The following is a 14,063-nucleotide window of genomic DNA, read 5'->3' as shown; positions in this document are numbered from 1 at the left end:
CAATATTTAAGAAAGTACAGAGCAATTTAACAAAAGTCATTATTTAATAAAGCAAAATTTTATTTATTTAGACTACACAAAGTCACGGCAGTCACATGGTGACTGCAAAGTTGTTAGTTATTATTCTTTTAAAATTTGTCTGTTTTCAATAATAATAATAAGCTTATTATCAATTAACTTTCTCAATAATTATAAAATAATTACGATCAATTGATCGATATCGAACTTAATATTTCGGTATAAATTATTTAACTATTCATTAATAATGCAAGGTCAAATTGACATTTCTGTTTATAAACTCAAACGTTATCTTATAAGCTTCAACTATCAGAAAGTTTATATAACATCTAATCCTGACTGACTAGGAAATGACGAAGCTTCCTGGGCATATTAAATATTTAACTTTCTCATGATAGTAACCATTAAAAATTGAAATTGTTTTTAAAAAAATTTTCTCTGAATTTCAATACTTCTATAAGAAAATTATTGAGTAATTTTTTATGTGAATTTTTTCATCAATTATTCAAGCAAATTATAATTATTTTTTATTACACACAGATTTTTAAAATTGTGACAAGAAATAATAATTAATAATCCAGTCTAATAATTTTCTTTGTTTATAAATAAAAAAAAAAACTCGTCAATTTTAATGTGAAAAAATTTAACATATTTAATTAATTTCAACAAAAAATTTATTAATTAAAAAAAAGCTTTTTTTAACATCAAATAATCAATTATTACGTAAAAATTTTTTTTAACTTCATTATTTATTTTATTTAATTTTACTTTAACAATAGTCATAAAAAAATGTCTTATAAATCATAATTAAAATTTTCAGAAAATTAAAGAAAAATTTTTTTTTTTTAATTTGACTTACTAAAATTAATAAATTTCATATTAAATAAAATTAAAAAAAAATAAGAATAAATAATTTAAATAAAAATAAACACATTATTAATTATATAATAATTTTATTAAATTTATTTTAAATTACAATAATATTTATCATTAATAATTAATTATATATAAATATATCACCAAATAAAAATTACAATCGTATTTATGTAATGATATAATAATAATAATATTTTTAATAATTTCAAAAACAATAATAACATTAATTATTACGATAAGAGAGCGTAAAATAAAAACTTAAACTAAAACGATCAATTACATCTTGGGAAAAGTTTATAATTTTTTTATTTAAAAAAGTGCGCTTTAAAAATCTTATATTTACTCGACAAGGTTCTTTCTTTTTAATCCACCGGTGTAATTGACTCGAGACAAGAAACTTTACTCTTCTCAAACAAAAAACTTAATGCTCTCTCCGCTAAATTAAAATAAAAAAAAAAAAAGAAAGAGCAAAACTCTGCCGAAGAATTAAAATAAAATAATCCGAGTAAACAATAACAGATTACTCGAACTAAACATCATTAAAATAACAATTACATTAACTTTAATTAATTTCTCTCGACTTAACTTTCTTGTAAACTTTTCACCGTCAATTTATTTTTTTTTATCTTTACAAATCTTTTTTTAATTAGTAAAAATATATTTTTTTTTTCGCCTTTCAATTAATTATTCTAAACTAAGTCGCGCATTTAAAATAATTAAATTAATTACGTCTGATTTTAAACGGACGGTATTGATAAATTTTTTTTCAATAATTGTTAACAATTTTTTAATAATGTAATAACAATTTATAACACAATTTTTAGTGGAATATTTTTAACCAAGGAGACGTAATTAATAAAAATGCGAGCTTAGTCAAAAAAAGTATATACATCGTATTTTTCTACCTATTAATTATTATAATAGTTAATAGTATAAATTTTTATTATAATTATAATTTTAATAATAATAATAATCTAGTGAAATTATTTTATGGCGAAGGCAGATCGATTACTCGACCACAAAAAAGGGCACACAGAAAATCGCTTGTTAAAAATTAAGAAGAAACAACAATGGGCCTCAAATTATTTTTAATTTAAATATTGCACGGGATTAGCAATTATTTATAGGGTAATGTTTAGTAAATTTTGTTAGAAATTAGTGTCGTAGCGCATCGGCTGCCAAACTCCAGTTGTTTCATCACGGCGGTAGTAGTGGGGCCTGTTGTCTCGGAAAACTGTCACAGCCGGAAATTGATTGTCTTGGATGTATTTTAATGTTGCTCTTACCTAAAAAAAATTTTTTTGTAATTATTATTATTATTCCTTTAGAATTTGTCTATTTTTAATAATAATAATTTTAATGTATACATAAAAAAAAAAAAATTAACTTCATTAAAGAGAAAAATTCTTGAATCAAGTAAAATTTACTCAAACTAAAAAAAATTTGTTACTTTAAGGTAGTAGTCTGGTAACTTATGCCTATTTTCATGACTTCTTTGGAGGGTAGTTTTTTATAGGAAAATAAAAATGAATTATCTTGAATATTTAGAGTGTTTTTATTTACATATTGAAAGTATAAAAAAAAATTAGGAAAACGGTTGACCCTGAAGGCCATCCCTGCAACTTCCCGCTAATTCCAGACTTAGGCGCTTAAAATTGCACCAATGACGTTTTTGAGCTCTTCGAGCTCAAAAATACAATTTATGGGTTATTTTGAGCTCTCCGAACTCAAAGAGATTGCTTTCCTATGCTTTAAAGCTCTTCGAGCTCAAAAGTCTGATAGAAATTTGATAAGACACTATTTTTTGAATTTTTAAACCGCAATAACTTTTAAATGAATAAACCGATTTTTACGCGGTTAGAAGCATTCGACGCAGTTTTTTAAGCCTCACAAAGAATCTCAAATTTTGAATTGATCGCGCTAGGAATTTTAGAGTTATTCCGAAAAAACACTTTTTCCGGTTTTCTTTCGTTCACGATATCTCTCGAACGAATCAACCGATTTTGACCGGACTGGTGGCGATCGACGTGGTTTTTTGAAGTTAAGAGCTGATTAGTTTTTGGAATTGAACCTTTAAGCCGTTTAAAAGTTATTCCAAAAAAACCACATTTGAAAAAAATTTTTTTTTCAGTTTTTTTAAGATTTCTCAAAATCTATTGATCTGAATCATTCCAAATAGTTTTCAAAATCTAAGTTTGGTCAAACCCTTTCGAATGGCACCAACCGCGATGAAATCGGTTTAACCGTTCAAAAGTTATAAGAGGCTTACATACTTACACACACACATACATACAGACACCGTGACAATCTCGCGGGGATAGTCAGGGATAGTCAGGGGATAGTCAGGCTAATGTATTAATATAAAAATTAATGATACATTTCAATAATTAAATGCAATATTTTCGATTTTTTTCAAAATCTCCTTTAGCTAGGCCTTATTATCCGCCGGTACCTTATGCCCCCTTTACAAAAATTTCCCCTGATAAAATATCCCACCACACAAATTTCCAAACACATAAGCTTGTTACCGTGTTGCGCCCTTTTATCATGGATTTTGTGTGTGTTTATTCAAAAGTAGACCAACACATAAGCTTTTTATCGTTCTGTGCACTTTTTTTTTCGGATTTTGTCTGTGGTAGGTATTTTAAATAGTATCATGATTATTATAAGCTTCTCAATATACTGGAGAATATTTCGTCGGGGGATATTTTGTCTGTAAGATGTTTTTTCGGGGGATGAAAACGCGCATTACCTACTTTAAGAATTTTTCTATTCAAATCAAGATGGTTTTTCAAAATTATTTACTTGATTCAAATAAATTTTTTTTCTGTGTTAATAATAGCAATTTTCCATCATTATATGGCTTTTGAGAATTATGAATTATAAATAAATAAAATTTGGCTCAATGTTACAAATTTTTGAAACTAAAAAAATTTATTTGAAACTATTTCAAAAACTTGACATAAAAAAAAATAAAAATGAATTAAAAAATTCCAATTTGAAATGAAAATATTCCAAAATTTAATTTATTTATTTTTATAAATGAAAAAATACCTGAGAAACAAAATGTGGTGGTTCAACATCTGGTGATGTGGATAAATGTTGTAAAATAAACTGATCAGACTGCGCCAGCCACAAATCAACTCCACGAAGTGGGTCGTAGTTGAAAGGTCCGATTCTCAAGAGTCCTAGTCCACAATCGTAAACATCTAGAACCTATACAAATAATAATCATTATTATTATTCTAGCGATAATAGTAAGCAAAGTCAATAAAGTCGGGAGATCTATTTCTAAATCTTAAAAATTTCAATTTTTTTCTGTTTTTTTATTAAAAAAATTTGAATTTCAACAGGAACAGAATTATTTATAATTATAAAATTATCACTTATAATGAAAAATTGGTGATATAATAAAAAAAAAACTAAATTACTGTAAGAGAAAAATTTTTGAACTAAAAAAACAATTTTTTTGAATCCAATATTAAATTTTTTTAATCAAATAAAATTAAATAAAACCGAAAAAAAATTGTTCGAAATTTTTTTTTTGGATCAAATTTTTTTTGACGATTGAGTAAATTTTTTTTTTTTTCTTTTTAAGTAAGGTAAAGTACCCAGTACTTGAACACTTGTAAAAATGGGACCAGTAGTTGAACAGACTTTTCGAATTGTTATAATACAAAATTCGTAAATTTATTATGAGTAATATGCGCATATTATAATTATTAAATGATACAGTAATTTATTTCTGTAAGTTTTTTCAATTATAAATCAAAACAATTATATTTTTATTAACTTGAAAGTTGACATGTCGAGAATCGTCGATAGATGCTATTTTTTTCATGAAAAAGGTACTAAATCGTAAACCGAACAATCAGTCAAAAAAACGGTATATCATCATTTTAAGTAAAAAAAATTGTACCATCTAATGAAACAGTCTTTTCTGAATAACATATATTTTTTGCAAAGACATAAACTATAATTTTTATATTAAATTTTAGCGTTCAACTATACCTCCAAATTTTTAAAGTGGTACCCAGAACTTGAACAGGCTGAGGCCGTATAAATTTAGCAGCACTATAACCTCTAATAGGTTTATAGACTAGTGATCAGAATTGTGATTTGTATTAATTACTGCAATTTAAATAAGTTTTATGACTAATGATTCGTTTAATTAAAATTTATTGAACGTTTTGAATGGAGTTTTTTTGATTTATGATTGAAAATTTGCTTTGTCATTCATAAAAAATGTAAATAAAAAATTAAATACAAATATTTATCATTTTTAAATGAACATATTAAATATTCACAGTATTATATTTAATATTATTCAATAATATTTTATATTTCTTTTGATATTTCAATAAAACGTTGAAAATTTTTGGTGCGCCTATTGCCACATATTTCATTAGTTCAACTACTGCTCCCGGAGTGTTCAACTACTGCGGCTTGTCAGAATTGATTGTTCAACTACTACTCCTTTCATAGTCTTTTTTAAAAACGTTGTCAAAATATAAATAACCAATTATTTTTGTTATTTTGCGCTTCAATCAATTTAAAATTGTTTACATTTTCATGAAAATCACTAATTTGAACTAATAATTACATCTTTATATATTAAAAGTAGAGTCAAATATGTTTTACTTTGAAATCTGTTAAACTACTGGGTACTTTACCTTAATATTGATAATTATTTTTGTTGCAATAAATAATAAATTAATATATCATAAAATAAGCTTACTTGCTGTCCTCCTGTCAAGTGCCTCGCAGACCTCAAAGCTTGATCAGGGCCCTTATCCGGGAAGGTTGCCGGGAATATTTCTCCAGTCTTAACATTGAGCCCAATTCCATAAATGACGGGCCAATGGATTCCTCCTCTGACAGTGGTGTTAAGCTCGCCCACGCAACAGAGTGTCAGGTCGATTTCAATGGGTTGCTTGTGAAAGGCAGCTATTAAAGGTTAATTATCATTTATCATTTATTTTTTTCATTTTCTAATAAGTGTCCTATTTATTTAATCTATTACTTACATAAAATATTATAAAACAATTCCTCGGAGTAATTTCTAGGATCCGAGTATCCGCCGACAAGCTGGAGCTCAACCCGGCCTTCAGGAAACCCGAGCGCGAGTTCCGTCACCCTCTGGACCATTGCAGCCGCAGCATCTTCGGTACCAGCACCATCAAGATGTGCCAGCGCAACAGCGCCTGATCCTATAAATTAAAGTATCCGATGTGTAAAGTGTAACGTGTAACTTGTTACTTGTTACTTGTAATGTCTAATGTATAATGTTCAATGTGCGGAGATAATAAATGGCTATCGGGTTAGGTGAGATACAGGAAATTTAATCTTCCATTCCGAGTATATACCAAGACTAACATATTTACTGCATTTTATTTTTTATACTTTAGCAATTACACCCACAGAAGATTAATTTAAAAAAAAAAATGTAGTACATATGTGATGGTTGGTCATATATGACCATATATGAAATATGTGACCTATACAAAGCATATTTTATTATATGTATTACATATATGCTAATATTTATGGCATATACTAGCAACCTTGCAGTCACTATGTGACAGCCGTAACTTGTGAACTATTAATAAATAAAATTTTGGTTCATTAAATAATGAGTTTTGTGAAATTAAATTGTACTTTCTTAACTATTGACGTTTTTGAAGATATAAGCTCATCCCGATGTTACCCTTATTAAGAGCTTTCATTTGAGTACCCACATGCATTTTGATATATTTTTTATATATTCATATATATAATATGTATGTATATATATGAAAAATTGATGTGGGTACTCAAATGAAAGGTCTTGATGAGTGTAATGTCGGGACGAGCTTATATCTTTAAAAATGTCAATAGTTAACAAGACACAAGGTAGTTTCTTAATTATTGACATTTTTTAAGATATAAACTCATTTCGATGTTACATTTATCAAGAGCTTTCATTTGAGTACTCACATGCATTTTGATATATTTTTCATATATACATATATATAATATATATAAATATATGAAAAATTGATGTGGGTACTCAAATAAAAGGTCTCGATGAGTGTAATGTCGGGACGAGCTTATATCTTTAAAAATGTCAATAGTTCACAAGATACAATGTCATTTCTTAATTATTGACGTTTTTAAAGATATAAGCTCATTTCGATCTTACACCCATCAAGAGCTTTCATTTGAGTACCCACAAGCATTTTGATATATTTTTCATATATTCATATATATAATATGTATAAATATATGAAAAATTGATGTGGGTACTCAAATGAAAGATCTCGATGAGTGTAATGTCGGGGTGAGCTTATATCTTTAAAAATGTCAATATTTCACAAGATACAAGGTCATTTCTTAATTATTTATCTAGAGAAGGAGCATTTTCGAATGCAGCCTAAATACTTATCACCATAAATTAACTATCGGTGAAAATGATATGAAATTTTGAAAAGGCACAAATTCAAGTCAAGACCTTTACAATGACACTAAATTTTACTGAAAAAACTGATTTTATCATCTGACTATCCAAGACATAAAATTTTTCGTATTCTCTTGATAATATAGATGATCATGATCATATATTAAGCATATGTGATCATTGGTCATATATGACACATATCGACGGTCTAATTAGCAATTGGTCTAACTCCTTATTATTAAGAGGGTGATTTTTTAATATTTTTATGTAGCAATAATCCAATTATAAATTATTTGAATCATCTAAATCAAAATATAATTACCTGTATTAGATATTAAATTGTTTTTTAAAGTGATAATAAATTTTGAACCAATTGTTTTTTCGTTCAAATGGAAGATTCTCTAAAATTAAGTTAGACAATTAATTAATTAAAACAGTTAGTTAATTAAAACGTCGATATGTGACCATATGGAATACATATATGATCATATATAGAACATATATGATCATATATGATTCTCATATGTGACCATATATTAATTATTTGACTGTATAAAAAGCATACATAATCATGTATGATGCATACTTGATCATATATAGAACATAGGTCTTATTGGCTACGGATATGATACATATGTGACGATATATGGCGTATGTGTTACCGTATGTAAGATACATGACTAGCTACAATATTATTTTTATAAATAATAATAACTCACCAGAATGTCTAACAACAACAATTATACACGTGGTCATGTCGTCTGATCCAAGAATACTCACGTTCTCTGAAACAGATTAAGCAAAAAGATGTTGAATAAAAGTTAAATATAGATAGCGTAAGGAAAAGGGTTACGGTCAGATTACTTTACCAATCAACTTGTCTTTATTTCCTTTTTCACTACTACATAATATATAGATATATAGATATACATGAAGCTAAAAAAATTAAACCCTTTGGTCGTAAAACTTTTTTATTAGTTCTATCGTATCCTCTTTCATTTAAAGAGAGTTGAATGCTGTTCCTATAGTTGTAGCCGGTAATTGGCACCCCTGAGCTCGAGTACAGTCGTGAATTATCGATAATAATCTCTACGACAGTTAATATTGCGTCGCTTTTACTTTTAAGTCAATATTGTTGTGTAATTTTTAATTTTTAACGAACCATTACCGCAACCTGCAATTTTTATTTTTCCTCTTTTTTAATTTTTTTCTTTTTTTTTAGTTTAATTTTATTCAATAGTAATCTAATAAAACGCGAATCGACTTATATTGAGCGATTGATGGTATTTAATAACCGCTGATGGATACGTTAAAAAAGCTGTTATTGAATTACTCAAGACGATCTGGACATTTATGTAAATAATTGATATTAATTGATTGTAATTTCACGCGTGTCACTCCGCTCCCTGCTTTCTTATTTTATTATTCTGGTTTAAGAGGTACTAAGTTCATATGCAGATAAATCTTATAAGTCGACCAAGTTTAATACAGTCATTTTTTATACTCAATGTTGTTTATTTTCTTTGGATATTTAAATAAATATAAAGCGGGCGTAAAAATCGATTTTTAAATATTTTTTTTAGTCCCTAAAAAAAATATATTTTTAATAATTTTTTCAAAAAATGAGCAAGAAATTAAAAAATTCCAGACCCAAGAGCTATGCATAAAAAAAAATTTATTGCACGCCTCATAAGCGAAGTGGATGAGGTTTTGCTCTACACTCGCCTTGCAAAAATCAAACGATTTCTTGAACTAAAATTGTCTCTATTTATTTTCTATCGCACTTGTAGAACAATATTTACACATAAATGCCATGGAAAAACACTAGCTTCAACACTTATGACATTTTTAAAATATATTTTGCTTTTTAAATAAATAAAAAAAATTATTCCGTGGACGTCCGGCTGTCAAATGTAAGCATGGAAACTGGCGTGATCACGATAACTGCCGAAAAACTTAACCGATCAAGTCCATATTTTTTTATACGCTTCAGTATGATTTAAATTTAAGTCCTTTCGAAGATCTCGGTCTAATTCAATGTAGTTTATTTATAATTAGCAATAAACTAAAAATCCACTAATCGTTAGTATATCTATATCTACCCAAGTCGAAATTTAAATCGTAGATTCAACGTATTGAATGTTTAAATCGTAGGTTGAGCGTATTAGACGTTGAAAACGTAAGATCAACGTATTGAACGTTGAAATCGTCATTTGAACGTAACGGACGTTAAAAACGTATATTGAACGTACCCAACGTATTATAAATGTGAAGAGAACCAATAATGGGTGAAAATAGTAATATTAATACTACTCAAATAACTACACATTTTTAATTTTCTTAGCGGGAAGTTGAAAATTTTATTTTTTTTTTTTTTGTAAAAATCCAGTGGTACAAAATTTTATAAAATTGGATAAAAAGTTATCATTTTATATACAGATTTATGAGGCCATTTTTGGTATAAAATCGTATGAATGATATTTTATAAAATTTTACATAATTTTGGAAACCATTCCGAGGGTAAAAAATTTCGATAAAGCATTTCCGTCAAAAAAAAAAATGGTAAATTTAAGCTAAGAAATGTAAAATCTCCCTAACAAAACTAAAAAAAATTTTTTTTTGTTTATTTACGTTTCAAACATGTGTAGTTATTTGAGTAGTTTTATTTACTTATTTTTTTATTTATTTATTTATTATTAACTTACTTATTTATTATTACTTATTTTCACTCATTATTGGTTCTCTTCACATTTATAATACGTTGGATACGTTCAACATACGTTTTTAACGTCTATTACGTTCAAATGACGATTTCAACGTTCAATACGTTGATCCTACGTTTTCAACGTCTAATACGCTCAACCTACGATTTGAACGTTCAATACGTTGAATCTACGATTTAAATTTCGACTCGGGTATGTAAATAAGAACAAAAAAAAAAAGCTGCTTTGCTGCTTTTGCTGCTTTTTTTTTGTCGGCTTTTGGAACATTTTTTGGACAGTTTTAGAGTGTTTTTACAACAAATTTGAAACATTTTTAGAACAATTTTACGACAATTTTGAACGTTTTTTAAATGATTTTCATATAGATAATTTATTTTTACACAGCTGTAGATTTTTCATGTTTGAAACATCCATTATATTATGAGAAACATCATGGTTACGATAAAAATAATTATTATATTGTTCCTAAACATTTAATATTGTAAATACTATTTAACTTGTTGTATAACATTCATTAAATCAATTTTTGCGTAATTTTATAAATTGAAAATTCTTAAATAAATGTTGTTTGTCTCATTTTGATAAATATTAAATATTAATTGTATTTCATGGATCATGTAATATTCATACTCCGATACGGTGTAAAATTATTCTACTGTTACACCGAATTAACACCGATATTACACCGGTTTAACACCGGATTTTTAACACCGCAAAAGAGCACCGCTACACTGGTGTTAATACACAGGTGTTACATAGCGGTGTTAAAATGAGTCCATTTTAACACCGCTTTTTTTACAGTGTACTCACTGTCATGAGGAAGCGTTGCCGCCATTTCTCGTTGCTGGACATAGAGAAGGCCAACTGGACCAACTAATTTCGCGGGCATTGAATGCAATTGAGCTGCCGTCTCACGATAAATTGGATGAGCTGCATAGAGCGACCGGCTGTCGATCGGAGGCTCCTCTTGCAGGACTCCGTTTACCACCAACACCATCCTATTAGAAAAAAAAAAAAAAAAATTTATTGCATATATTTAAAAAAAAAAATAAATAACAAATTTAAGTGTACTTGTGTACAATTCGAAATGTACACATTACAAATCCAGCTCAGTAACCCTTATGAATGCTTTCGCGCTTTAATTCCCTTCCTCTACAATACGCTTGACACATTTAAAATTTATTTGTCACTTATTTTTTTTCGCTCGGTTTATTATTATTATCGTGTATTTTTATTTATTTTTATTTAACACATCCCATCATTCAAAGCGCGCAGAACATTACACAAGGGCCATAATATTTTATGCTCGCGTATTAAGTCGCATTTCGTGGGTATTAATTTCATCGCCGACGAAAAAGATTTTTTTTTTCTTATTTTACTTTTTATCCTGATTCGTCTCGCTTTATTTTTTTATTTTTTTCAGAATTTTATCTTACCCTCATTTCCGCAGCACGTACCACACGTGCTTGACTCTTTTGCACTATTCTCTATCCTTATCTTCGTTCCGTATATTTTCATACTTATTTATATGCAAAAAAAAAAGATTCTTATATGATAAAATCACGCATTAAATCTGTTTATTTTTTATGTTTTCTGTTTTTCCGTAAATTATTTCATTAGCAATTCAAAAAAAATATAATAAAAGTAATATTATTCAAACGAATCAATTTTATTAGTCAATATGTTTATAATAGTTAATATTAAAAGATATAATTATATCAACTTATTAATTAAAAAAAATGTATTTTTTAATATTATCACCAAAATTTTATTTTTAATTTTAATTTCTGTTTTAAAAAACAAGATAATAAATAAAAACTCATTTAAAATCCTTTGAAAATTTTTATAACTTTAAAAATAAGTCTTAAATATTTTTTCCAGATTGCGTTTAAATAAAAAAAATTTTTTTATAATTTTTAATAAACAAATTTGTTGTTAAAATAAAAATATAAAATTTTTTTATTAAAAAATAAAATTATAGCAATGACAAAAAAAATTGCTATAAAATTTGAATTTGCCGCTTTAATGGCGCTGCATGTAACAATGACGTCATTTGATTAACCAATAAGAATTTTTTGAGAACATTTTAAGGTTATTAAGCAACAAAATAGATAAAAATTTTATTCAAGACAAAAAATTTTTTGAATTAAAAGATAAAGATCTCTTTAAAATAATTTTTCCTTAAATTAATAATATATTTTTTTTTTTTAATATTGCAAAAAAAATAAAATGATTTTTAATTCTCTTAATTGAACACTTAGTTTACATAACAAATTTCACAACATAAATTAAATAAGTGATAATAGCAATAATATAAAAAGCGCTACTTGTTATTAAACAAATGCGACTATTAAATAAAACTTGTAAATAAATACGCAGGTTAACGATTATTTAAAAAGATCAATATGTAAATAAATAAAAATAAAGAGTAGAGTAGCGATATTGAATCCAAAGTTCAACTAAGCGGTTAAACGGATTGCGATAACGAAGAAAGTGTAATAATTAACAGTAACAATAATTTATTCATTTAAACTAATAATAACTTTCGTTTGTTTATTTAGTTATTCATAATTCATAAATGGGGGTTATGATAATGATGGTGGTTTATTTATAATACAAAGGAGGTTACTAACGAGACTAAAGATCAAAAAGAGAGATCTATAAGGATCGAAGATCACTACTATTGTTATAGAAAATTCGTGACGTGCTTTCGTGTCAAGTCAGCCGAGTATACGTCTAACCCGCGACAATGTGCTTGTATAACAAGTAACAAGCTGTACGTTTAGTCTAGCTGGCACTAAAATGAGATGAAAAAAAAATTGTAAAAAGTAGATGAGTGTGAATAGAAGATCAAAAGAGACCTATTGCTAAAATTGATAAGAATCGGCGAGAATTGTTGTTTAGAGTCAATGGATCGTTTGTTACTTGCTTTTGTAATTGCGAAATGTTTTCAGTTTGTATTTGAGACTAGCGATTTATTTTTTATTTAATTGGTGGAAGTAATTAAATGTGTTTTAATTCATTTGAAAGGTTCTAAATTTACAGAGAGAAATTTTAAACTCATTTTAGAGTTTCTTTTGCAAATCAAGTTATTTATAAAATATCAATTATTTTACAAATTTGGACTGTGGAATTAAAAATTTAAAACTGACAGAAATTTTAGGACTTATTATTTAAAAAATGATTTTGATTTTGATTTTTTTTTTAAATGTTGGATAATTTTTTAATTATTTTATAAATTTAGACTGTGGAATTAAAAATTATAAACTAACAGAAATTTTCGGACTTTTCTTTGAAAATAATTTTGATTTTGAATTTTTTTTTTAAATGTTGGATAATTTTTTAAATATTCAAAATTATTGAGGGTCAAAAGTTAAATTTAACTTTTGAATTTAAGATTAAAGCTTAAAAAATGAAAATTTTGAACTTTTACTTAAGAATTGTTTAAAAATTTCATTAATTAAAATAAAAAATTTCAAATTTCAACATTTTATGCATCAAAAAGCCTTAAAAAAATTTTTAAATAAAAATTTGGAATTTTTACTCAAAAGTTTATCAATCAAAATAAAAATTCCAGCACTCCAAAAAGCCTCAAAAAAATCCAAATTTATAAAATTTGAATTCCACATTATCCAAATTAAAATAATAATGTTCAAAATTTTAATATTGTTTTGAATTAAAGATTAAGGCTTTAAAAATTATAAATTTTGAACTTTTACTTAAGAATTGTTTAAAAATTTCATTAATTAAAATAAAAAATTCAAAATTTCAACATTTTATTCATCAAAAAGCCTTAAAAAAAATTTTAAATAAAAATTTGGAATTTTTACTCAAAAGTTTATCAATCAAAATAAAAATTCCAGCACTCCAAAAAGCCTCAAAAAAATCCAAAATTATAAAATTTGAATTCCACTCAATTCCAAAATTTTTCCACTAAAAAAATTCTTCTGTGTATACTTTAAATTTTTCTGAGTTCAAAAATCATTGCAATCAAAATTATTCATACGCGT

The 14,063-nt window shown here is 26.4% G+C and overlaps 1 protein-coding gene across 3 annotated transcripts in view; it reads right to left on the bottom strand.

Moving 5' to 3' along the window:
- Positions 1–1,202: 1,202 nt before the first annotated feature.
- The window catches only part of LOC123264392 (protein N-terminal asparagine amidohydrolase), a 42,791-nt gene continuing 29,930 nt past the window's right edge, over positions 1,203–14,063 (bottom strand). For all 3 annotated transcript variants that reach the window (XM_044727680.1, XM_044727682.1, XM_044727681.1), the window contains 6 exons: positions 10,864–11,051; positions 8,050–8,115; positions 5,922–6,104; positions 5,633–5,841; positions 3,949–4,110; positions 1,203–2,180 (listed from right to left, as the gene is read on the bottom strand). In XM_044727680.1, the coding sequence (XP_044583615.1) occupies positions 2,043–2,180; positions 3,949–4,110; positions 5,633–5,841; positions 5,922–6,104; positions 8,050–8,115; positions 10,864–11,050 (945 nt within the window). In that variant the 5' untranslated portion in view covers position 11,051 and the 3' untranslated portion in view covers positions 1,203–2,042. The remainder of the gene's footprint in view (positions 2,181–3,948; positions 4,111–5,632; positions 5,842–5,921; positions 6,105–8,049; positions 8,116–10,863; positions 11,052–14,063) is intronic.

Source organism: Cotesia glomerata, linkage group LG4, assembly GCF_020080835.1.
Source record: "Cotesia glomerata isolate CgM1 linkage group LG4, MPM_Cglom_v2.3, whole genome shotgun sequence".
Taxonomy (NCBI): Eukaryota; Metazoa; Arthropoda; class Insecta; order Hymenoptera; family Braconidae; genus Cotesia; species Cotesia glomerata.
This window is presented reverse-complemented; position numbering and strand designations above follow the sequence as displayed.